This window comes from Eurosta solidaginis, chromosome 3, assembly GCF_040869045.1.
Source record: "Eurosta solidaginis isolate ZX-2024a chromosome 3, ASM4086904v1, whole genome shotgun sequence".
NCBI lineage: Eukaryota > Metazoa > Arthropoda > Insecta > Diptera > Tephritidae > Eurosta > Eurosta solidaginis.
The window spans coordinates 239,596,403-239,623,722 of NC_090321.1; the positions used below are offsets into that span (position 1 = coordinate 239,596,403).

Here is a 27,320-nt window from a genome sequence, read left to right on the forward strand (position 1 = left end):
TTATATATATATGCGCATATACTTTTTTTAGCGAAGAACTCTAGGTGCTCAACTACAGAAAGTTCAGTAAAGATTTCATTAAAAGTTAAGAGATGAAATTGCGTTTCAATTTCCTTAATGAGATGAACCTTTATTAACTAATTTTTGTCCTTAAAAAGAACACAAAATAACCGGAAGAGGAAGCGTGCAGCGTCATCGCGGATGAGTTAAGACCGAAAAATTGACAAACGTACCGAATGACTTATCCCGAGCATATTTCAGGTAACTTTTTCTTTGCATATTACGAATGCTAATCTTGAATAATTTCACCGAAAAGCGTTACATGCAATTTATTAATTCAGAAGTGGAATAAGGAATCACCAAGGTTCAAATACACGAGGTTCATGAGATTGTAAACAATACTTGCGGCAGTTAGCTTGCAGAAAGGTTTTTTTATAAACGATGTCGCCCTCGGTAGTGGCTTGTCGAACACGCTGAGTGTATTTCTGCCATGAAAAGCTTCTCAGAAAAAAAACTGTTGGGCTTACAAAATCTTTAGAAAATAGTGAGAGTAGTATTACGCAAACTAGTAGAGACGCACAGCCTTAACCTCCTCATAGGTATATCGCGCTAAGAACTAATTTTTAGTTAGCTGAAATATTGACTAAAGAAATAGTGAATAAGGCTGTTATGTCAAACTTAAACATATGGAGCGAAGCAAAAAATTGCGTGGTGGCTGATATTGTTAATAAGCGGCACAGCATGTCCAAGAAAAGTATACGCCCAAAAAGAAGAAAAGCTGCTCAGCTCTGTTGTTGCTCCCTAGCCTGTTATTGAAGGAGTGATGACAAACCAGAAAATGAATTGAAAGTATCTTAACGCACAACTCGTGGCACATTGAAATTGAAATGTCGAGTTTGAAGCGCGGTAATAGTACGAAACTACGGATTTGTTAAATGATTTGAATAAATAAATTGATGTTTGATTCAAAGGGACTTTACTACATTTTCAAATATATATATCCAAATCATTCCGCCAATTTCAATTGAAAGTAGTAAATGAAAGCATGTATATTAAATGTGTTCGACATGTGTATTGACGGTCACCGTAATAATAAACATAGCTTCACAATTTAAAATATGCGTTAAATTACTGCAGATAACACTGACTAGAAAGTTTGAAAATAAAGTTCTTACGCAAACGTTATCGAAACGGTCGTTATATAGTCCAGAGCATGAAATAATGGTCTAGCTAAGCTTTGTGCTTTCAATCAACATGCGTTGTGTGAAAAAGAAACGGCTTGATAAAAACATCTTTTCTTAAGATGGCGAGTTCTAGAGTACAATGTTGCGCAAAATAAAATTATGATCCAAAGTCATCATTTCATGTTTACTTATTTTGCGCAACATTGTACTCTAGAGCACACTACCATAATGAAATATATTTTTCCACCCTTCGATAATTCAATATAACACCAAAATATCTACACTTATCTACCTGTTGAGCTATACCGGCTATTAATGAAAACCAAAGAGATTAACGCATTATAAAGTGTACAAAATATCAAGGTAGGAAGCAAAATAGAGGCCGCATGAGAAGAATAGAGACTTAACAAAAAATAGAAGATGTCTCTAAACGCGCTCCCAATGTTTTTAAAAGTGCATTCATAAATAGCTCGCGAGATGCTTCACATTCAAATGTTACGTACTTAGTACTCATCAAGAGCTAATCGAACAAAAAGTTTGTTATGTGATTTCTCAGTCGGTTGTTGTTACTCGCGTTAAACGCATGTTGCTTTCTGTATGGCTGTGATAAGGTCAAAGTCGCTACTTTTGTCGTCATCACTCGCCGCTACGTCATCAGTGCCGTCAACAAAGCAAATTAATTTAAATTTTAGCTAAAAAGCCATGTTAGTAACGCAGTTATAAAATTACATGGGAATTTCATCATCATTTCACTTGTCCTCGTACGACTTTGAGTGGCTTGTTTATTTATAAATGTGTGTGTTTTAACCAATTCTGCACGATTTCACAATATGGCCTGTCCAAATCCAACTAACTAACATATGGTACATACATATGTATATACCTAGTGAAGAAATAGAAAATTTTATTTCGAATGTGTATTGTTTATGTAACCATGTCACACGACCTCGGAAGCACACCGCTCGTACTGATATTGGCACTGCTAATAGTTATTATTGTATATTGAAGTGTTGCTGTCGTTAATGCTTTGGCATTGGTATAGTGAAAGTGAGAAATATATAAACAATGCCCGAGTCAACATCTCTGTTACACATATTAAATAACGAGCATTAAGAGCAATTATGATTAATTTTTTGTAGCTTTTCATTAACATGATTGAGAACAATCAGCTGTTCAATACAAAATCGTATGCACATACATACGTCTATGGGGCAATAATTACATTGTTTAGCAAAGAAATTTAACAAGCGCTGTAGAAAATTATGTTCTATGTAATCCACATATTAAAATTAAGGCGATAATTTACAGCCGAGGTCGACACATTCAAAAGTGTCGGGAGCTGTGTCAAACAAAAAAAAAAAACTTTCTTTTATCCAAATTCATTCACAAGAAACCGAAAAACGATCCCACCGCTCCAAATCCTGATGTGGGTTCCATAGTATTTTTGAGCGAAACACCGTTCTACACTGCCTTCAACCGCGCTTTAAAAAAATAAAAAGAAAAATCTTTGTTGGGTCCAACACCGGCTATCCGATCCTACATATTTCCGCGCAGAACACCTTTCTGCGTAAGTGTATATGTGTGAAAAACAAAGTCTTTAAAATTACAACGACCACATGAATGTTTGCAACTTGTTTTTTTTTCAAACATCACTACATAGCATGATACAAAAAATGGAGGTAGTTCCATTTAGTATGACGTTAGCCACTTGACTTTTGCGGGGACAATGACAACTCCACCAAAAACAAGCTACCAGATTGAAAAATGTTAATTTTTCTAATTTTGATGGATTTCATTTTAACGAATACGACTATAATTATTTTCATAGTTATTTTAAATAAAAAAAATAAAAAAATAAAAAAAGGAGGTCCTTTTAAACCGTAAACCGTAATTTCTTGATAAATGGGCTACAAGTTCTCATTTTTTTATTTATTGTATAATTCAAGCTTTGCGCTTTAGGGGGAATAGTTAAACCATTTTTAGGGAGAAGATTACCCTGTAGCTCTGCAGGTTAGCCACTAGTTATGAGAGTGTTTTTTCCCGTGGTACCAGGGTCTCCTTGGGGCAGCCCCGCCTATAAAAATTCTGTGTAGCATTGACATAGATGTGCAGACTTTGGAGGTACACTTTTTCTCAACATGCCTTGAGAAATATCCACTGTGTCTAGGGATCAAGGTGTCATAAAGAGTCATTAACCAATGTATGAGTCGTTATCCACTATTTTTCAATAAAATTGCGTGTTTTACTGTATTCGCCATCGATATATATCAGGCATGCTTAACCAACGAACCGATATCATTTCGTTACGATAATTAACGTTAATAAACGAAACAAAGTCATTTCGTTTCGTTTATTAACGTTAAGAACGTCAAATTAACGAAATGATTTTGTTTCGTTTTCTGCCATATCAAAACGAAATCAAATCGTTTATGTTGATTATTAATTTCAAACTATGCTGGCAAAGCTGATTGATGGCGGAGTCATTAAAGGTGAAAGCATTAGCCAAGCTGATTGCAACTTTTCTCATGAATTTTGACAGTACGAACATTTCTCAGAGTATTTTTGACATTACCACCAACGAATTACACAAACAAATTACATGGAGTTTGTGTGTGCATGTCCGCTCGCTGTTACCACCTTACGGCTTCACCATGGCTATAGCATTGCCAGCACAATTCAAACACAAAGTATCACGTTTTTGTTAACGTTTTTAACGTTAACGAAAGCTTTTCGTTTTGGTTAAAAACGAGATACAATTTATCTTGATAATTTCTTTATCGATAATATTTCGAAGTGTTTCAACGGAAACGGTGGAAATTTTTTGATAAACGATTAGCTTAACGTTAAGGTGCATCCCTGATATATATGCACATAAATCGTGCTAAAGCATATTATTATTGTCTCAGATGACCATTGCGTTTTCATCCTAAAGGAAATTTCCATCTCGAAAAACCACAATTTCGCCTTAAACAGTATCGGTATGGCAACGCTTCTGGCAAAACTACAAAAATCCCCAAATACGTCAAAAAATTTTGAGTGGAACTACCTTCTTTTTTGTATCATGCTACATAGTATAAAACAAAGTCGCTTTTTCTGTCCTATGTCCCTTTGAATGCTTAAAAATTTAAAACAACGCAACGGATTTTGATGCGCTTTTTTTAATAGATAGAGTGATTGAAGATGACGGTTTATATGTATAATGACATCCGTTAAATAGTGGAGAAATACTGTTATTTTATAAGTTTTTAATGTGATGTATATATGTATATAAAAGAAAGTGGTGTTAGTTACACTATTTATAACTCGAGAACGTATGAATAGATTTAGCTGAAAGTTGGTGGAGGGTTAGCTTAAAACCAGGAGACAGACATGGGATACTCTTTATCCCGTGCTTGCTAGGGTCTTGAGATCAAAACGTGGACCTGGGTAATCCTGGGATATGTTTGTACAATATGGGTATCAAATGGAAGCTGCTTATGAGTACTTTGGTACGGGGTATTTGTCGTACCCGTGGGTGACTAGGGACTCGAGATATAGGCGAAAATGTGGACGCGGGTACCCCTAGAATGTGTTTATAGAATATGGATAACAATTTAAAGCTGTTGATGAGTGCTTTAGCACAGTGTAGTTTTCATACCTATTGGTGACTAGGGTCTCTAGGTTGAGGCCAAAACGTGGACCCGGGTACCCCTAGAAAGTGTACAATATGTATAAAAAATGAAAGCTGTTGATGAGTGCTTTAGTACAGGGTAGGTTTCATACCTATTTGTGACTAGGGTTCGAGATATAGGCCAAAACGTTGATCAGGGTAATACTAGGATGTGTTTTTACATTATGGGTATCAAATTGAAGCTGTTGATGAGTGCTTTAGTACAGGGTAGGTATCATACCTATTAGTGACTAGCGTCTCGAGGTATAGGCCAAAACGTGGACCAGGGTGACACTACGATGTGTTCTTACATTATGGGTATCAAATTGAAGCTGTTGATGTGTGCTTTAGTACAAAGTAATTTATACCGCTGGGTGACTAGGGCCTCCAGATATAGGCCAAAACGTGGACCCGGATACCCCTAGAATGTGTGTAATATGGATATCAAATGAAAGCTGTTGCTGAGAGCTTTAAAGTAATTTTAATTGTGATATTCGATTTAGTCGCATCAACCTGGAAAACTGATAAATATGCATGCGAAGCCGAAATAAAGACATGGATTAATAATACCCACATACCTATTTACATACGTCCTATTCGATTTGCCTGAAATTTGGTTTACAAATTTGTATTTACGATCCTTTTTCCGGGAAGTAGACCAGAGACGGGCTGGGAATGGGATTAGGACTAGGACTGGGACTGAGACTCAGAATGGGACGGCAACAAAATACATACCACCCTCTGGACTGGCAATAAGGGATGAAGAAGAATGGGAAAAACATGAGAGAAGAGAAAATAGGGAAGGAGAAGGAGACTGAGAAAGAGATAGAGTGACACGACGATAGAGATAGATGAAGCGAAAAAGACGGAGGGAGGAGTGAATAAAAGGATTTAGAAAGAGTGAAGAGGGGGATGGCAGAGTTAGACGGAAAAAGCTTATTAAAATGTATGCAGATAGACCAAATTTAGGGCAGAACAACGTCTGAGGGTCTGCTAGTCTCTTGATAAAACACATTTTTTTATTTCTCTGTTCGGATTGTTGATCTACCGATATTTTTTGCCTTGTATTGACCTCAGTTGTAAATTATTACCATAATTAAAATTTTTTGTGGGGATATAGATGTAATTGCACAAACGAATTGACTGATCATAAAGTTAAAGAACGGTCGTAGACTAAAAATCATTTAGGTATATATTTCAAAGCGACGTGGTATCGACCATTTAATTCAATCTTCCATACCGATTAACTGATAGTATTCATTTTAAAATACTGCATTTTATGAGTTTTTTAGTTAATCTCCTACTCCTCCAAAAAAAAAATATGGGATAGTTAAAAGGCCCGCTCCATTGCAATGGTATTTCTCACACTAAATATTTATCTCTGAAAGCAATTCTGCAACACCAGTTAAGTTTGGTTGAAAATTTAATGTGGTTAATCCCCTACGTTTCCAGAATAACGAGGGGCGAAGGAAAAAGTGGAGTGCCAACTTCCATAGGTTCGGGAAGGGGAGTAAGCGGGGTCGATTGTGACAGTGGAAGAGTGTGTGGAAGTGGGTGGCACGATTCTCAAAGCTCTTTGACCTTTATAATTTAGAAAGCCACATTCGTATATTTTTATACCTTTCATGAAAATGAAATGGTATATTAATTTCGTCACGAAACCCAAAATTGTAAGTCCTTAAAGGAAAATAGATAGACCCACCATTAAGTATACCGAAATAATCAGGATGAAGAGCTGAGTTGATTTAGCCATGTCCGTCTGTCCGTCTGTCTGTTTGTATGCAAACTATTCCCTCAATTTTTGAGATATCTTGATAAAGTTTGGTGAGCGGGTGTATTTGGGTGTCCGATTAGACATTTGTCGGAACCGGCCGGATCGGACCACTATAGCATATATCCTCCATACAACCGATTTTTTAGAAAAAGAGGATTTTTGTCATATCTTAATTCAACAGATTGAAGCTTCAAACTTCACCATATACTTTCGTATATTGCACATATTGTTGCCTGAAAAAATTGATGAGATCGGTCGTATATATAGTATATATCCCCCACAACCGATTGTTCAGATGAGAAACTTTTCGTAATTACTGCCCCATTTTAAGAATTAGAGGCTTCAAATTTCAACGAATGCTTACGCATATAGCATATATTGTTGTCTGAAAAAATCATAAAGATCGGTGGTATATATAGCATATATATGGTGGTATATATAGTATATATATGTAGTATATATATATATTTTCGCAATTTAACCCCATTTTAACAGCTAGAAGCTTCACATTTCACCGAATGCTTACGTATATAGCATATATTGTTGTCTGAAAAAGTCATAGAGATCGGTTGTATATATAGCATATATCTCATACAACCGATTGTTCAGATAAGAAACTTTGCGCTATTTCTGCCCCGTTTTAACAGCTAGAAGCTTCAAATTTCACCAAATGCTTACGTATATAGCATATATTGTTGTCTGAAAAAATCATAGAGATCGGTGGTATATATATTATATACTTCATATAAACTGTCATTTTTGCCCCTTTTTTTACGGATAGAAGCTTCAAAATTCATCAAATAGTTACGTTTACGTCATATATTGTTGAAATACGTGATTCGTAGTCATAGTTTTTACACGCAGACCACAAAAAACCTGAAACTTTGCATCCTCACACAAAGTACCTACCTATTTTTATACTCAGTTGAGCAGAGCTCACAGAGTATATTAACTTTGATTGGATAACGGTTCGTTGTACAGGTATAAAGGAATCGAGATAGATATAGACTTCCATATATCAAAATCATCAGTATCGAAAAAAAATTTGATTGAGCCGTGTCCGTCCGTCCGTCCGTCTGTCTGCCCGTTAGCACGATAACTTGAGTAAATTTTGAGGTATCTTGATGAAATTTGGTATGTAGACTCCTGGGCACTCATCTCAGATCGCTATTCAAAATGAACGATATCGGACTATAACCACGCCCACTTTTTCGATATCGAAAATTTCGAAAAACCGAAAAAATGCGATAATTCATTGCCAAAGGCGGTTAAAGCGATGAAACTTGGTAGATGGGTTGACGGTATGACGCAGAATAGAAAATTAGTAAGATTTTGGACAATGGGCGTGGCACCGCCCACTTTTACAAGAAGGTAATTTAAAAGTTTTGCAAGCTGTAATTTGGCAGTCGTTGAAGATATCATGATGAAATTTGGCAGGAACGTTACTACTATTAGTATATATGTGCTAAATTAAAATTAGCAAAATTGGATGAAGAACACGCCCACTTTTTAAAAAAAAAATTTTTTTAATTCAAATTTTAACAAAAAATTTAATCAGGGCTGTCATGGAATCCAAGTCGGTTTTGCGTTTTGTCGGAATTGCAAACCAATATTGATTTAAATTGGTGTCATAAAACCGTATTGGTTTTGCTGTTTTCGAATGTAAATAAAAGCGATGTTCGAATCAGCTGTTTTGCAGTGTTATCGGTGCACCGGCAAATTTGATGTTAATTTTTTGGTAAAATTTTATAAAATAATTGTTTTGTGCATCTAAACAGAAATAAACAAATTTATTGACATTAAAGTGGCATCAGCAGTTGTAGCATTTATGTTATTGGAACAAGAAAGTTGCGAGAAGGTCAAAAGAAAAATTGTGAGAGATCGCAGCAATCCATTTGAGTTGCCAGAGACAGCGTAATTAAAAATGTTTCCTAATGTGGGTTTCTAAATATTTATAGTGTACTAGCAGACCTGGCAGACGTTCTGCCCTAAATTTGGCCTATCTGCATACTCTTTAATAACCTTTTTCCGTCTTACTCTGCCCTACCCCTCTACACTTTTTCCTAATCTTTTTATTCACTCCTCCCTCCGTCTTTTTCGCTTCATCTCCATCTTCGTCTCATTCTATCTCTTTATCAGCCTCCTTCTCTCTTTTCTTTTCTCTCAAGTTTTTCTCCTTCATCTCTTATTGCCAGTCCCAGAGGGTGGTATGTATTTTGTTCCATTCCCATTCCGAGTCTCAGTCCCAGTCCCACTCCGAGTCTCAGTATCAGTCCCAGCCCTAGTCCTAATCCCAGTCCCAGTCCGTCTCTGGTATACTTCCCAGAAAAAAGCATCGTAAACACTAATATAGGCAAATTTATATACCAAATTTCAGTCAAATCGAATAGGACGTGTAAATAGGTATGTGGGTATTATTAGTTCATGTCTTTATTTTGGCTTCGCATGCATACTTATCAGTTTTGCCAGGTTGATGTGACTAAATCGAATATCACAATGAAAATTACTCTAAAGCTCTCAGCAATAGCTTTCATTTGATATCCATAATACACACACACTCTATGTGTATCCGGGTCCACGTTTTGGGCTATATCTCGAGACCCTAGCCTCCCAGATGTATGAAAATTATCCTGTACTATAGCACTCATCAACAGCTTTCATTTGATATCCAAATTGTATAAATACATTCTAGGGGTACCCGGGTCCACGTTTTGGCCTATATCTCGAGACCCTAGTCACCCAGGGGTATGAAAATTATCCTGTACTATAGCACTCATCAACAGTTTTCATTTGATATCCATATTGTATAAACACATTCTAGGGGTACCCGGGTCCACGTTTTGATCTCAAGACCCTAGGCACGTAGCGAAAAAAAAGGTAGACGTTGGCCGATTCTCAGACCTACCCAATATGCTCACAAAATTTCTTGAGAATCGGTTCGGCCGTTTCGGAGGACCTAAGCCTCTAAAACCGTGACAAAAAAATTTTATATATTAGATTGAATTTTTTCTAAAAAAAATCATAGCTCAAGAATGGCTAAACCGATTTGGGATTTCAAAATCAACTAACCATCATCTCTCCTTCCTGTATCTTTCCAAAAAATTTCATGGCAATCTTTCTATCCGTTCTCGAGTTATGGAGTGACAATCAAAATGTACACTTCTTTATATATATATAGAAGATTTGCAGTTACATTGAATATTATCGCATAAACAAAGAGGCTTTCCGAATGGTATTGGACACCATTGAAAGGCGCTTAACCCGCTCGAAAGTTCTACCAGTGCTGCAACTAGCTGCTGCCTTACGATATTTAGCTGAAGGATCCTATCAAGGATCGGTTGGCAAGGATTCTAGCATGAGTGTAGGAAGAAGTACTGTGTCAACGGTTTTAGATGATGTGCTTCGTGAAGCCCTTCGCAATATCTGGATGTTTCTCCATAAATTCAATCAAAACTGTTTTGCATTGAATTTTTATGCTTTACCCTATTAAGAGTGAACATATATGTAAATTTTCATTTATTTTTATAACATAAACCTTTATTTACTTACATTTTTAGAAAATATTCAACTGCAAGAGAAAAACAACTAAAATCGATATTATCGGATTCTGTGACACCTAAAACCGACACTAATTCCAATTCGAACATTAAACCGATAAAATTGGATTTTATGACACCAAAGTAATTTTTTTGTCGTTTTTAAATCCGATTCCGACAACAATTGGATTCCATGACAGCCCTGAATATCTTTACTGTATATAAGTAAATTAAGTCAAAATTCAACTCCAGTAATGATATGATGCAACAAAATACAAAAATAAAAGAAAATTTCAAAATGGGCGTGGCTCCGCCCATTTTCATTTAGTTTGTCTAGAATACTTTTAATGCCATAAGTCGAACAAAAATTTACCAATCCTCAAATTTGGTATGAGCATAGATTCTATGACGGTAACTGTTCTCTGTGAAAATGGGCGAAATTGGTGGAAGCCACGCCCAGTTTTTATACACAGTCCACCGTCTGTCCTTCCGCTCGGCCGTTAACACAATAACTTGAGCAAAAACCGATATATCTTTACTAAACTTAGCCCACGTACTTATCTGAACTCACTTTATCTTGGTATAAAAAATTGCCGAAATCCGACCATAACCACGCCCACTTTATCGATATCGAAATTTACGAAAAATGAAAAAAATGCCATAATTCTATACCAAATACGAAAAAAGGGATGAAACATGGTAACTGGATTGGTTTATTGACGCAAAATATAACTTTGGAAAAAACTTTGTAAAATGGGTGTGACACCTACCATATTAAGTAGAAGAAAATGAAAAAGTTCTACAAGGCGAAATCAACAGCCCTTGGCATCTTGGCAGGAATACTGTTAGTGGTATTGCATATATAAATAAATTAGCAGTACCCGACAGATGATTTTCTGGATCACCTGGTCCACATTTTGGTCGATATCGCGAGAACGCCTTCACATATACATCTAAGGGCCACTCGCTTTTAAAACCCTCATTAATACCTTTAATTTGATATCCATATCGTACAAACACATTCTAGAGTCACCCCTGGCCCACCCTAATGGAGATATCTCGAAAATGCGTCCACCTATAGACCTAATGCCCACTCCCTCTTTAAATGCTCAGTAACACCTTTCGTTTGATACCCATATCGTACAAACATTCTAGAGTCACCCTTGGTCCACCTTTATGGCGATATCTCGAAAAGGCGTCCACCTATAGAACTAAGGATTACTCCCTTTTAAAATACTCATTACCACCTTTCATTTGATACCCATATCGTACAAACACATTATAGAGTCACCCTGGCCCACCCTAATGGCGATATCTCGAAAAGGCGTCCACCTATAGACCTAATGCCCACTCCCTCTTAAAATGCTCAGTAACACCTTTCGTTTGATACCCATATCGTACAAACATTCTAGAGTCACCCCTGGCCCACCCTAATGGCGATATCTCGAAAAGGCATCCACCTATAGACCTAATGCCCACTCCCTCTTAAAATGCTCAGTAACACCTTTCGTTTGATACCCATATCGTACAAACATTCTAGAGTCACCCCTGGCCCACCCTAATGGCGATATCTCGAAAAGGCATCCACCTATAGACCTAATGCCCACTCCCTCTTAAAATGCTCAGTAACACCTTTCGTTTGATACCCATATCGTACAAACACATTCTAGAGTCACCCCTGGCCCACCCTAATGACGATATCTCGAAAAGGCGTCCACCTATAGACCTAATGCCCACTCCCTCTTAAAATGCTCAGTAACACCTTTCGTTTGATACCCTTATCGTACAAACATTCTAGAGTCACCCTTGGTTCACCTTTATGGCGATATCTCGAAAAGGCGTCCACCTGTAGACCTAATGCCCACTCCCTCTTAAAATGCTCAGTAATACTTTTCGTTTGATACCCATATCGTACAAACATTCTAGAGTCACCCCTGCCCACCCTAATGGCGATATCTCGAAAAGGCGTCCACCTATAGACCTAATGCCCACTCCCTCTTAAAATGCTCAGTAACACCTTTCATTTGATTCCCATATCGTACAAACACATTCTAGAGACACCCCTGGTCCACCTTTATGGCGATATCCCTAAATGGCGTCCATCCATAGAACTATGGCCTACTCTCTCTTAAAATACTCTTTAATACCTTCCATTTGATACACATGTCATACAACCACATTCCAGGGTTACCCTAGGTTCATTTTCCTACATGGTGATTTTCCTTATTTTGTCTCCATAGCTCTCAACTGAGCATGTAATGTTCGGTTACACCCGAACTTAGCCTTCCTTACTTGTTTATTTTATGTTTATCTTAAAAATCGTTTAGATATGTTCAAATTTCACCAAATGCTTACGCGTATAGCATATATTGTCTGAAAAATCATAGAGACCGGTGATATATATAGTATATATCTCATACAACCGATTGTTCAGATAAGAAACTTTGCGCAATTTCTTCCCCATTTTAACAGCTAGAAGCTTCAAATTTCACCAGATGCTTACGTGTATAGCATATATTGTTGTCTGAAAAAAACATTGAGATCGGTGGTATATATAATATATATCCCCCACAACCGATTGTTCAGATGAGAAACTTTTCGTAATTACTGCCCCATTTTAAGAATTAGAGGCTTCAAATTTCAACGAATGCTTACGCATATAGCATATATTGTTGTCTGAAAAAATCATAAAGATCGGTTGTATATATAGCATATATATGGTGGTATATATAGTATATATATATTTAGCAATTTAACCCCATTTTAACAGCTAGAAGCTTCACATTTCACCAAATGCTTACGTGTATAGCATATATTGTTGTCTGAAAAAATCATAGAGATCGGTGGTATATATATTATATACCCCATATAAACTGTATTTTTTTGCCCCCTTAACGTCATATATTGTTGAAATACGTGATTCGTAGTCATAGTTTTTACACGCAGACCACAAAAAACCTGAAACTTTGCATCCTCACACAAAGTTTAGGTATTAGATCTGTTCACTATATATTTCTTATACATCCGATTATTCGGAGATTACGAAGGGGATAAGATTATTGTTCAGCCCCATTCATGAAAGGTATGAAGTCTTCGGCACAGCCGAAGACAGTCCCATCTTACTTGTTTGTTGTTGCTATTGCACATTCTTATTTGTCAATGTATGGGATGTTGACAAATTTTGTTTTGTTTTTTGTGTATTTTTTAAGTCGGTTTCTTATCAATTGCTATCTCATTTAAATATGTTTTTAAGCTTATATATTGGTAATTATGATTGATATACTTTAGATAAATGTTATCGACAGCCAAGAAACCGCTAAGACGCAAATGTTTTGTTTTGTACTAAAAATAAATTTTTTGAGTATCACATAATTTAAGTACAATGAGGTAATGCAATTTTAAAACACAAGATAAGCGAATTGAAGAATATTGAGATTTTTTATTTGAATGGTCTGGGACTTGTCCCACTTTGTATAGGCGAACAAAGAAGGCTTGTCAGACAGTGCCCGTAGGGGTACAAAGATAATCTGTTCAACAGTTCCCGAAAAAAAGAGGGCCTGTTTGAAAATACCCATAGGGAGACAAAGAGGGCCTGTCCGACTCACCCGTAGGCACATAAGGAGGACCAGTACGGCACTACACGTCCAGGTTCAAACCGATATTAAGAGAACAAAACTAGGTATAGTCGCATATTCCTCTGCGACTCATGCCGGATTCATCCTAGACTAATCGCATTTGTTGCGTATATGTTGGCCTGAGTAATGACAACTAAAGCCAAATTTTTTCAAATTTTCAAGAGAGCGTGTTAAAGTTAGAATTGTTTACTGAAATCAGGCATTCTTTTTTTATGATCATAAATCCGAGTACGGAGAAAACAAGGTTAATGACAAGTCAATTTCGTCCCAACTTGATTAGAGCTGCAAAAAAAGGTAAAGAGTCCAAAAAGCGACAACTGCATAAGACTTTAGGGCTTTAGGGCGAATAGGCTACACGATGCCGTGGCTGAACTTCGAGAAGATCTTGGAGCCACAATAGAGTCGAAGGGTTAGCGTAAAGGTGCGGAAAAGGAAGAACGTACTACATATGTACGTGTATACCAATGGTTCCAAATTAACGGTAGGGATCGAGCTTGCTGCGTCAATCTAGGAATAAGCAGATCCTACAGGCTGCCAGATGACTGTAGTGCATTTTAGGGGCAAACTGTAGCAGCAGAAATGATTGAGGAAGCGTGCTTAAGCTGCAATTAATAGTCAAGCGGCCATTAAGGCAATAATCTCACACAGTTTTTCATCAATCTAATCAAAACCCTGTTTTTCCTTTACCCTAGATAGTTCTGCTCAATATACCGTTCAAGGTAGACGTAGTGAAATCAAAGTGTACACATGATAGTCGAGCGGGTACGTTATACGCCCGAACGTACTGGACACAGATTCATAAAAGGACTGTATATAACGCCGAAAACTTTCGACCAGTTTTTCTGCTCCTTAAACAACAATAACAAAAATTTTAACAATTCCAAAAACCACATCATTATCAGGGCATTTCAATGTGTAGACTCAGAATTATAATGATCTTTCCTGGGTGTTGCCAGCAGTTGAGTACTTTCGACGTTTACAAAAGGCACACAGAAGCACTACCGAGGAGTCGGTTGCCTTTTATATGTTCGCGGCTACTGTTGGTACTCTTGGTACCTCTAGGGCTACTATCGGACGGGTCATCTTTGTTTGCCTAAGCGAACAGTTCCACAGGTTTTCTTTCTACTTCTGTTACTAATTATTTAAAATAAACGAACGGGTTTTTTGTTAGCATTGTAGCTTTTGTACCGATAAATATAAGGCAAAAATATTACATTTTTCTCTTTTCACCAACGCGTTTCGACAACACCGCCACTTTTTCAGGGAGATCTTCTTTATTATATTAGATTAATCGCGCGTCGCGCCCGCCGTGGTGCGATGATAGCATGCTCCGTCACAAACGCAGCATCAAAACTTTAGAAACAAGTTTTTTCAATTAGAAGAAAATTTTTCTAAGCGAGGTCACCCCTCGGCAATTTTTGGAAAGCACTCCGAGTGTATTTCTGCCATGAACAGCTTTGCAGTGAAAACTCATCTGCCTTGCAGATGCCATTCGGAGTTGGCATAAAACAAGTAGGTCCCGTCCCACCTTTTTGTAGGAAAAATTGGAAGGAGCACGACGGAAATTTGAAGAGAGAAGCTCGGCCTAAAATCCCCTCGTTAGAGATTAGTTGCGCGTTTTTGTCCACCGTAGGTTTGAATAATTAATATCTGAGGGTAATTAGAATAATATTCAGTGACAGTGAGGCATGAGGGCTTCATGATTTTTATACTCTGCGTGCTTTGCACACATAGTATATTAACTTTGATTGGATAACGGTTGGTTGTACACGTATTAAAGAATCGAGATAGATATAGACTTCCATATATCAAAATCATCAGTATCGAAAAAAAATTTGATTGAGCCATGTCCGTCCGTCCGTCCGTTAACACGATAACTTGAGTAAATTTTGAGGTATCTTGATCAAATTTGGTATGTAGGCTCCTGAGCACTCATCTCAGATCGCTATTTAAAATGAACAATATCGGACTATAACCACGCCCACTTTTTCGATATCGAAAATTTCGAAAGACCGAAAAAGTGCGATAATTCATTACCAAAGACGGATAAAGCGATGAAACTTGGTAGGTGGGTTGACCTTATGACGCAGAATAGAAAATTAGTAACGCCCACTTTTAAAAGAAGGTAATTTAAAAGTTTTGCAAGCTGTAATTTGGCATCGTTGAAGATATCATGATGAAATTTGGAGGAACGTTACTACTATTACTATATATGTGCTAAAGAAAAATTAGCAAAATCGGATGACAAACGCGCCCACTTTAAAAAAATTTTTTTTAAGTCTAAATTTTAACAAAAAATTGAATATCGTTACAGTATATAAGTCAATTATGTCAACATTCAACTCCAGTAATGATATGGTGCACCAATATACAAAAATAAAAGAAAATTTCAAAATGGGAGTGGTTCCGCCCTTTTTCATTTAATTAGTTTGGAATACTTTTAATGCCATAAGTCGAACAAAAATTAACCAATCCTTGTGAAATTTGGTAGGGGCATAGATTTTATGACGATAACTGTTTTCTGTGAAAACGGGCGAAATCGATTGAAGCCACGCCCAGTTTTTATACACTGTCGACCGTCTGTCCTTCCGCCCGGCCGTTAACACGATAACTTGAGCAAAAATATATATATCTTTACTAAACTCAGTTCACGTACTTATCTGCACTCACTTTATCTTGTTATAAAAAATGGGCGAAATTCTACTATGACCACGCCCACTTTTTCAATATCGAAAATTACGAAAAATGAAAAAAATGCCATAATTCTATACCAAATACGAAAAAAGGGATGAAACATGGTGATTGGATTGGTTTTTTGACGCGAAATATAACTTTGGAAAAAACTTTGTAAAATGGGTGTGACACCTAAGTAGAAGAAAATGAAAAGTTCTGCAGGGCGAAATCAGAAACCTTTTGAATCTTGGCAGGAATACTGTTCGTCGTATGACATATATAAATAGTTTAGCGGTACCCAACAGATGATGTTCTGGGGTACCCTGGTCCACATTTTGGTCGATAATTCGAAAACGCCTTCACATATACAACTAAGGGTCACTCCCTTTTAAAATACTCATTAACACCTTTCATTTGATACCCATATCGTACAAACACATTCTAGAGTCACCCCTGCTCCACCTTTATGGCGATATCTCGAAAAGGCGTCCACCTGTAGAACAAAGGCCCACTCCCTTTTAAAATACTCTTTAATACCTTCCATTTGATACCCATGTCATACAAACACATTCCAGGGTTACCCTAGGTTCATTTTCCTACATGGTGATTTTCCCTTATTTTGTCTCCAAAGATCTCAGCTGAATATGTAATGTTCGGCTACACCCGAACTTAGCCTTCCTTACTTGTTATTTGTACACATAGCAGAAAATATCACTTAATTTATTCCTTCACACTTCCCACTCCAACTTTATCGATTAAATTTATAAAATTATATTAATAGACTTCTCTTTCCAAATTTACAGTTCAACGTTTACCGTTCTTCGAACGCTACTCACAACACTACCATACTGACATCTTAATTAACAAGTCACATCTTAAGTGATAAATCACAAGTCAACCTAACGGGTGCCATAAATGTTTCGGCGTGTCCTTACGTATAGCATCATTGGCGCCGGCGTCATTAGCACTGGCTTTAGTCTACATACAAACGATTACGATGTCAATTCCTTGGGTATTGTACGCCTTGGACGTTCGGCAGTTACCGTATTCGATGTTGCACTCACATACAAACGTGAACTTTACTATCGTGAATGGGATAAAACAACACCCGAATATAAAGCCGAAAGGAGTCGTGTACATAAAATAGCAGCCGAAAAACTACTTGACCTCATTTGTATCAATAAGGGTGTTTATATTAAAACCGGACAACATATTGGGGCATTGGAATACTTACTACCCAAAGAATTTGTACAAACTATGAAAATATTACATTCAGATGCGCCACAAAATCCTGTTGAGGATCTTTATAAAGTTATACGTCAAGATTTAAAACGTAATCCAGATGAAATTTTTGAAACATTTGAAGCGAAACCATTAGGTACTGCCTCATTGGCGCAAGTACATAAGGCAACACTAAAAACTGGTGAACTTGTTGCTGTTAAGGTACAACATCCTTATGTTAAGGGAAATTCACGTGTTGATATGAAAACAATGGAGATTTTAGTCAAATTAATGTCACGCATTTTTCCTGATTTTAAAATTCAATGGCTCGTAGATGAATGTAAAAAAAATTTACCCGTTGAATTGGATTTTCTAAATGAAGGTCGAAATGCTGAAAAAGTTGCGAAACAATTTCAAAAATACTCATGGTTACGTGTACCAAAAATCTATTGGGAATTTAGCTCATCGCGTGTTCTAGTCATGGAATATTTAGAGGGTGGACAAGTCACCGATCTTGATTATATAAAAAAGCATAAAATTGATCCATTTACTGTAGCGAATAAAATTGGACAATTGTATTCGGAAATGATATTTACAACGGGTTTTGTGCATAGTGATCCACATCCAGGCAATATTCTAGTGCATAAAAATGCGAAAGGCCAAGTGGATATTGTTTTATTAGATCATGGTCTCTATGCGAATTTAACAGATAAGTTTCGTTATGAATATTCAAAGCTATGGCTCAGCATATTGAACGTGGATCGACAGGCGATGCGTATACATAGCCAGAATTTGGGTATTAAAGGTGATTTGTATGGATTGTTTGCTTGTATGGTGACAGGACGACCGTGGGAAACTCTTATTCAGGGCATAAATAAAATCAAATATACCAAAGAGGAGGTGAGTTAATACTAGAGATTATTAATTTTTCTTGCAACCACCTGTACTTAGCTTACAGAACAGCTAAGCAATACCAGCCCACAAATTCCAACAATCTACTTACTTACTTAATTGGCGCTTAACCGTCTAAACGGTTATGGCCGTCCAACAAGGCGCGCCAGTCGCTCCTTCGCTCCGCCAACCGGCGCCAATTGGTTACACCAAGGGAGTTTAAATCGTTTTCCACCTGGTCCTTCCAACGGAGTGGGGGCCGCCCTCTACCTCTGCTTCCATAGGCGGGTTCCGATAGAAACACTTTCTTGGCCGGAGCATCATCTTTCATTCGCATAACATGGCCTAGCCAGCGCAGCCGCTGCGTTTTAATTCGCTGGACTATGTTGATGTCTGCGTATAGCTCGTACAGCTCATCATTATATCTTCTTCGGTACTCGCCATCGCCAACGCGTAGAGGTCCATAAATCTTTCGAAGAACTTTTCTCTCGAACACTCCCAAAGCCGCTTCATCTGCTGTTGTCATGGTCCATGCTTCTGCCCCATATAGCAGGACGGGTACGATAAGTGACTTGTAGAGTATGATTTTCGTTCGCCGAGAGAGGACTTTACTTTTCAATTGCCTACCTAGTCCAAAGTAGCATTTATTGGCAAGATTGATTCTTCGCTGGATTTCAGTGCTGATGTTGTTGCTAGTGTTGATGCTGGTTCCCAAATAAACGAAGTCTTTTACTATTTCGAAATTATGGCTGCCAACAGTAGCGTGGTTGCCAAGGCGCATATGCGCTGACTCTTTGCTCGATGACAGCAGGTACTTCGTTTTGTCCTCATTCACCATCAAACCCATCTTTACCGCTTCTTTTTCCAGCTTGGAGTAAGCAGAACTAACAGCGCGGGTGTTTAGGCCGATGATATCAATGTCATTAGCATATGCCAGTAATTGCACGCTTTTATAGTATATTGTTCCAGTGCGGTTAAGTTCTGCAGCTAGTATAATTTTCTCCAGCATCAAATTAAAGAAATCGCACGATAGGGGGTCACCCTGTCTGAAACCTCGTTTAGTTTCGAACGGCTCGGAGAGGTCCTTCCCAATTCTGACTGAGCTGATGGTGTTGCTCAACGTCATTTTGCACAGCCGTATAAGTTTTGCGGGGAAACCAAATTCAGACATAGCGGCATATAGGCAGCTCCTTTTCGTGCTGTCGAAGGCGGCTTTAAAGTCGACGAAGAGGTGATGTGTGTCGATTCTCTTTTCACGGGTTTTTTCCAAGATTTGGCGCATTGTGAAAATCTGGTCGATGGTAGATTTACCAGGTCTGAAGCCGCACTGATAAGGTCCAATCAGCCGGTTCACGGTGGGCTTCAATCTTTCGCACAATACACTTGAATGGACCTTATATGCGATATTAAGAAGGCTGATTCCACGATAGTTGGTGCATTTTGCAGTATCCCCCTTCTTGTGGACTGGGCAAAGAACACTTAGATTCCAACCGTCGGGCATGCTTTCTTCCGCCCATATTTTGCTAAGAAGCTGCTGCATGCGCCTTACCAACTCCTCGCCGCCGAACTTGAATAGCTCCGCAGGCAATCCATCAGCGCCCACGGCCTTGTTCTTTTTCAATCTGGTTATTGCTATTCTAACTTCGTCATAATCGGGCGGGGGGACATATATTCCATCGTCATCGATTGCGGGTTCGGGTTCTTCATCTCTGCGCGGTGAATTGCTGCCTCCATTTAGGAGGACAGAGAAGTGTTCCCTCCATAATCTAAGCACTCTCTGGACATCAGTTACAAGGTCGCCGTTTTCATTCCTACAGGAGTTTGCCCCGGTCTTAAAACCTTCCGTCTGTCGCCGTATTTTTTGGTAGAATTTTCGGGCGTTATTCCTGGTGGCTAGCAGCTCAAGCTCCTCGCACTCACGCCTTTCTGCTTCTTTCTTCCTGAAAAGGCGTCTCGCTTCCCTTTTCAACTCACGATAGCGTTCACACACTCCTCTTGTCACGCTCGCTTTTAACGTAGCCCTGTAGGCAGCGTCTTTTCTTTCGGTTGCAGTGCGGCATTCTTCATCATACCAGTTGTTTTTTCGTGGCCGCCGGTAACCAATTTTTTCCTCGGCGGCAGTATGAAGTGCTTTGGAGATATGCTCCCACTGCTCCTGTATTCCTTCAGGATGAGTTGTGCCCTCAGAGAGCAGGTGTGAGAGTCGAGTTGCGAAATCATTGGCAGTCTGTTGTGATTGAAGCTTTTCGACGTCTAGCTTTCCTTGTGTTTTTTGTTCCTTGTTTTTAGCCGCGTTGAGGCGGGTGCGTATTTTGGCTGCAACGAGATAATGGTCCGAATCAATGTTAGGTCCTCGGATCGTTCGCACATCTAAAACACTGGAGGCATGCCGTCCGTCTATCACTGACGCTAAAACTACATCCCTAAAAATCTCTAAAACAGCATCAAGTGCGCAGGAAAGTATGCAACATTTAGTATCATATGGATACAAGGAATAATAGCCTAACACTTTTTCTAGCTTTTCTGCGAATTTGATACTGTTTCAAAGGTGTTTGGTGATGGAGTTCTAACGTTAGCGATCGTTGGAATTTTTGGGGGCAAATCGCTCCGAAGTTATTTATATAGAGTTTCTCAAAGCCTTATGAAAAACAAGTAAAGGTGTCTAAGTTCGGGTGTAACCGAACATTATATACTCAGCGTGAGCTTCAATTGCACATTTCATTTCAGATAAATTACTTTTCTACATAACACGTGGCACCGCCCGTTTAAAAAAATTTCTCCCCATTTCCTCTTACAATAAAACTTGATAAGTGGAGTATCATTGATTAAAAACTATTTTTTGCTAAGTTATAGCTTATTATTCTTGTCTACGACCCTTTTAAAAATCTTTTATTTAAAAGTGGGCGTGGTCTTTAACCGATCCCGGCCATTTTTACTATAAATATTTTCTGCTATAAGGAAAACATGTCTACACAATTTCATTACGATATGTTAATTTTTCTTCGAGTTATGACTCCCGAAACATAGAACAGTGCTTAGTCATAAAAGGGGCGGTGCCATGCCCAGTTTTTGAAATTTGAAGTTTTTCCGATTTATTGTTATAAATACACTTGGGAAATGACATACCATTGATATAGAGCTCTTTTTTGCAAAGATTTAGCTTATTTTATTCGTCCCTTCTAATAATATTTTATATAAAAGTGGGCGTGATCCTATACCGATTTCGTTAATTTTCAAAGCATTCTTTATAGTAAAGTTTGTAAAATTGATTTATCACAAGTAGGCGGTGCCGCGCCTATTTAAATTTTTTTTTTTCAAATTTTTATCAAGTCTCAATATCAGTCCACACGTCAACATTCTAGGGGTATTATTTACAAAATAATCAAGTTTTTTGTGTTTTCCAAAATGTTATATATATAAAAAGTGGGCGTGGTTATCATCCGATTTCGCTCATTTTCAATACCAATCTATTCTGGGTCAAGATAAGCGCGTGTACCGAATTTGGTGAAGATATCTCAATATTTACTCAAGTTGTGTTAACGGACAGACGGACGGACGGACATGGCTCAATCAAATTTTTTTTCGATACTGATGATTTTGATATATGGAAGTTTATATCTATCTCGATTCCTTTATAGCTGTACAACCAACCGTTATCCAATCAAAGTTAATATACTCTGTGTGCAAAGCACGCTGAGTATAAAATTATATGATTCGCGCGATTTACCTCCGGAAAGATTTAGGCCGAGATTCTACGAGGCCGGCGGGACCTACATACTCCAAACGGCAGCTGCAAGGCCGATCTTCACTAATCGATAACAATGTATCGTATAGGGTTACGTTAGGGATACGACTACAGCGATACGAAAAACGGCACCAATGACTCCGCTTTAAAGCAACACAAATGTTGGGGAAAATTGTATACAGATTTTGAACATAGGCGGCATTTAGCAATTCCAATGGTGACAGACCTTTATCAAAATTTGCTTCGTAAATGTGTTTCAAGTGAATTACATATTTCGCATTCTAAGCTTTGAGAAATGTCCGACTTGTATTTTTGGACAAATGTTGCTGCGCTCGCCTGAACCGTAGTTTCTTCCATGTCTTCAAATTGCCACAAAAAGGAAAACGTCTCTCTCAAATTTCTCAGAGCTGCAAATCGTACAGTAATGCCAGTAATTACCTAATCAACGATCACCAAGAATGTATTGTTTTCAAAATCAAACTCTGAATCATCCATAATCATCTCATTTAAATTATCTTCAGAACGTCTTTTGGCGTTTCTCTTTCGAGTGTCCGGAAATTTTGGCGAAATTTTCAAGTGAATAGCAACTGTTTTGCATTCTTTTAAAACTGTTTCCCATTGGTTCCTGATCAACTTAAAATCAGTTAATAAGGCATCTAGATGTCAGACCTCAACATTTATGGTGGCGTCTCTAGCTTGGAGGACCACGTTTGTTTCATTAATGGTAGTCAGTATTTTGAACAAGATTGAGGACAGCAAGATACATTCGAACTTGTTGATGTACTTGAGAATGCCGGAACCATCGCCGTATGCTTGTGCAGTCAAATTTGGCTTTTGGCTGAAATACTATGAAGAGAGCTCGGTACATTTTTTTTTTAAGGATGTCCCATCGTTGTGGAGTGCTGCTGAAAATAGTAAAACATTTTTGTTCAACTCCGAAGAATGTAATTGCAGCCGTACAACATTCTGCAGCATCAACACCACATAAATTGACACTGTGGGTTGCACAAGGCGAGTAATCAGCATTCGAGTTTTTGTCGAGAATGTAACGTAGTGCTCCGTTGTAAGCTCCTTTCATATTGGCGCCGTTATCGTACCCTTGTGCACGACAATCTTCAATCAAGTATGGCAAATTAGATCAGCGATTTTCTGACCAGTTTTTTTGGTTACAATTCATGAAAGCCAAAAACCGTTCATGAATTGTAAAATTTGTTGCTTTCGAATTGAAATGGCGTTAGCGCAAAATGAACGTAGTCAACGTTACTAGCATCAGCCATAGCATCAACGATAATAGTAAAATACTTGGGTTTCTTGCCTTGATTTAATATAGTTTCCCTCACGTGCTTTGCATAAATTTCTATAAACTCGTTCTGAATGTCTGGGGGAAGATAGCGAACTTGTAAACGTTTGTGCTGCTGTTGTGAAATCCTAACTTTCTCCAAATGATATCTAAGTATCGGATCATATAGGCTTATGAGATCTTAGATGCCCAAAAAAGGTCCATTATTTCGTTCACCAAGATATGTATATACTTTCGCCTTTGAAAGCTAGGCCTCTTTCACCCAAAAAAAAATAGTGTTCAAAATTCTATATAAAATTTCTTTCCACTTTTGGTTTCAGTAATTAGCTGGTCATTGATAAGTGTATCAATTGTAGCCTCCTTTTGAATTAGATTTTGTAAAGATCGCCATTGAATATAACAATTAATGTGATCTTGAGAATTTTCGTGTGATGGCAGTTTATCGTATAGCTTCTTCCATACCTGGAATTTCGAATAGCCGCATAAAGTATTGGTGCTTAACAGACGACATGGTAGGCAATAAAAAGCATTGCTACTGGCCCTCCACACTAACCAGTCACACTCCACTTTCTCTCCATGGCAATATTCTTTTTAACAACGAGGTAGGAAATGCCTCGTCATGACAATCACGTGGAAAAATAACAGGACACTTTTGGTGACCTCGACGAATTATTTCGCTGACTTCTTCAGATCGCAAAAACTCATTATTCACGGTACCGATATCGAAGTCGTTTAAATAATCTGGACTTCGATACAGAGTTGGTGGTATTGTTGGAAGACTTTTTGAAGATGAACCTTCTTCAGTGTCACCACGAAAACTTTACGATTTCGGATTCATGAAAACATACATTTTTATTTGATGTTTTTTTGTCTCCTCTGGCCCAGGCAAAAATCATTATCAATATTCGATGCTTTTGAAATTCGGCTTAAAATTCGCACACGGAACAACTAAAGACTCTCCTGCATTAAAAAAAAATTTCTTAGTAACTCTAAATCGCGGTCCCCCTGAGAACCACATTTTTGTTTGATGTTTTTATTGTCTCCTCAGGCCCAGGCAAAAAATCATTATCAATATTTGTTGCTTTTGAAATTCGGCTTAAAATTTGCACATGGAACAACTAAAACTCTCCTGAATAAAAAAAATGTTTAGCACCTCTAAATCGCGGGCCCCCTGAGAAACCCCGAGCCCGGGTAATCCCCCCTTCCCCTTCCCCTTCCTGCTCCTTTTCAACAATAAATTTGACCCACCCTAATGTGTATAGACTTCTACGTATGTATGTGACGTTTGGCGAGAAAAGGCCCCTTCGATGTTGACTGCGCACATGATACTGTTTTAGATATTTTTGGCTATGGTGTTCTAGCGTTAGCAAAGGTTCGAGTTCAAAAATATAATAAAACTTTCGCAAAGGATCAAAAAATATGAATCCAAAAAAAATTAAAATTTCATGGCTGGCAGTATTTTCCCTCCTTTCGCTTATTCGGGTAGTAACAGTGTTCGGTTTAAAATTCTTATTTATTTCGAAATTCTTTTATAATATTTCTTTAATCAATTTTGCAGAAAGCCACACTACAGGATAATACCTCACTTGTATTGCCACACATAGCCGATGTGCTGGAGCAGGTTGATCGTCAAATGCTGCTTATACTCAAAACCAATGACTTAATACGAGGCATTGAAGCTACACTGCATACACAAAATCGCATGACTGCCTTCTGGGTGATGTCCAAATGTTGTGTGCATTCAACTTTTAATGAGCGTAAAATATTGAGCTCATCGCGTTGGACGGCATTGGGATTAACGATGCGTGAGAAATGGGAAATATTTAAATTGAATATTTTTTATATTTATTTGGGAATTGTTAATTTTGGTTTATTTACGGCTTTTAAACAACTTTTATAGGACTGAGAGTTGTACGAACTAAAACTAGAAATTGTTTTCAAAATTGTATACCTTATTTTTATATTTATTGTATAATTATGTATGAAGTATTTATGTATGTGTGTAGTCAACTTTAAAATGTAACTAACTAATCTTGCAAAATAAGGCACAATTTATGACATCGTACAAATTTAATATGTAAGAAATAAAAAAGATAAATTTCAACGAAATTAATTAACTTGAGTGCTGATTTCATTGCATTGTAGATATGATGGTTGCGTAAGTGGGTGACATTTCCAATAGCTAATAGCGAAATACATACATGTGGCCGACTGCCCTTACTCTATATTGAGGTAAGAAAGAAATTTGTTACTGAAACCGTGGTATGTGTCAATTTTCTTAGGAAAGAGTCAAAGAGCCAAATCGATAATATTACAGCAACAATTCTGAGCCGTCCAGAAGAGTGGCAACAAATTCGTAACTTCTCAGAGCAAAAAATTGGGAACGTCACCCTGAAGTTATGCGAAAGCGGTACGGGGTTTTTGTTGTAGCGATAAGGTTACTCCCCGAAGGCTTTGGGGAGTGTTATCGATGTGATGGTCCTTTGCCGGATACAGATCAACGTGATCCTGTTTAATAGTTCCCGAGATAGTCGGGCTTGTACCTTAATGTTGCTTGTTACCGGAGTGTACCACAACTATGAGTATCCAGCAAAGGACCGTCAACATCGATAACACTCCCCAAAACCTTCGGGGAGTATCTTTATCGTTACAACAACAACATGACCGGATTGCTGATGCCAAAACCAGTTGGTGAAATGGGTTACGGTAAATCGGTCGATGGATACCCACAATAACTCCTGGATCGCAAAACTTTAACTGGAATGATGTGAAATGGATTAACGTTGATTCAGTTAACGGATAGCCAAAATTACCGGTGGACGGATGACTGATGCCAAAACCAAACCGATGAAAGGGGTTATGGTGAATCGATTGATGGCTACCCATAATTACCGGTGCATCGATGAGCAGTGAGCTGGTGTCCAGAACAGCCAGTGGATTTATGTGATGGCAAACAATTAGATTAAGACGGAGAATTAAGGGCGGTGAATGATGAACCGTTGACGGGTAGGCAGTAAAAGGTGAACGATAAATAGTAGATGGGAGATGGTCGATCCATGAATGGTGGCACGTTGTTGATTGGTTGGAGGATGAAATGGCGAGTGGTTGTCTTGAGCCAATATTACCCCAGCATGGTACCTGATGAGTCGACGTGTCTACCAGCGTCCACAACAGATATGACAGAATATTTCCGCGGTAAGTGATGCTTGTCATAAGAGGCGATTAAAATCTCGAGACCCGTAGGTGCGAGGGTTCAAACAAATCGTCCCCTCGGCAGCCGGGCGACTAAAAGCTAAAGATCCGTAGCTGCGAGGGTTCAAAAAATCGCCCCCACGGCCGCCGGTCTTGTACCACAACAGATGTGACAGAATATTCCCGCGGTAAGTCATGTTTGGCATAAGAAGCGACTAAAATCTGGAGACCCGTAGGTGCGCGGGTTCAAACAAATCGTCCTCGCGGTCTTGTACCACGTGGTGCTAGTACCGGACTCATATCCGGCAAAGAACTGCATTCACATCATCCTCATCTATTTTTCGGAAAGAAAGGGTGGCAAATATTAAGCTTGTCGGATAGAAACCTCTAATTCGACTCCCCGCTCCCTGCTCCTCTTTCCGACAAAAAAAATCTCAAAAAGCAAGCCTGTCACAGAGGTACCCATGTGCCAAATTTCAAGCCAATCGCACCATAAATTAGGTTTTTCGGAATTGGTCGG

General features: G+C 38.2%; 2 protein-coding genes across 6 annotated transcripts in view; one reads left to right on the forward strand and one right to left on the reverse strand.

Moving 5' to 3' along the window:
• The window catches only part of LOC137245271 (uncharacterized), a 42,703-nt gene that overhangs the window by 798 nt on the left and 14,585 nt on the right, over positions 1–27,320 (reverse strand). The gene's annotated exons all lie outside the window — the stretch shown is intronic.
• On the forward strand, positions 1,725–25,725 carry Adck1 (aarF domain containing kinase 1). 3 transcript variants are annotated; one of them, XM_067775637.1, is made up of 3 exons: positions 1,725–2,047; positions 17,255–18,572; positions 25,167–25,725. In XM_067775637.1, exons 2-3 carry the CDS (start codon positions 17,367–17,369, stop codon positions 25,506–25,508), a joined length of 1,548 nt encoding a protein of 515 aa, XP_067631738.1. In that variant the 5' UTR covers positions 1,725–2,047; positions 17,255–17,366; the 3' UTR covers positions 25,509–25,725. The 3 variants fall into 3 exon arrangements, with proteins under 3 accessions (XP_067631738.1, XP_067631739.1, XP_067631737.1); XM_067775638.1 differs by having other exon boundaries at positions 1,725–1,978; XM_067775636.1 differs by having other exon boundaries at positions 1,725–1,888.

Excerpts from the sequence above, each read along its gene's own strand:
- Adck1 (XM_067775637.1), top strand. The coding sequence starts at position 17,367 with ATGTTTCGGCGTGTCCTTACGTATAGCATCATTGGCGCCGGCGTCATT. Across the intron at positions 18,573-25,166 it reads TCAAATATACCAAAGAGGAG|AAAGCCACACTACAGGATAA; the intron begins GTGAGTTAATAC and ends TCAATTTTGCAG.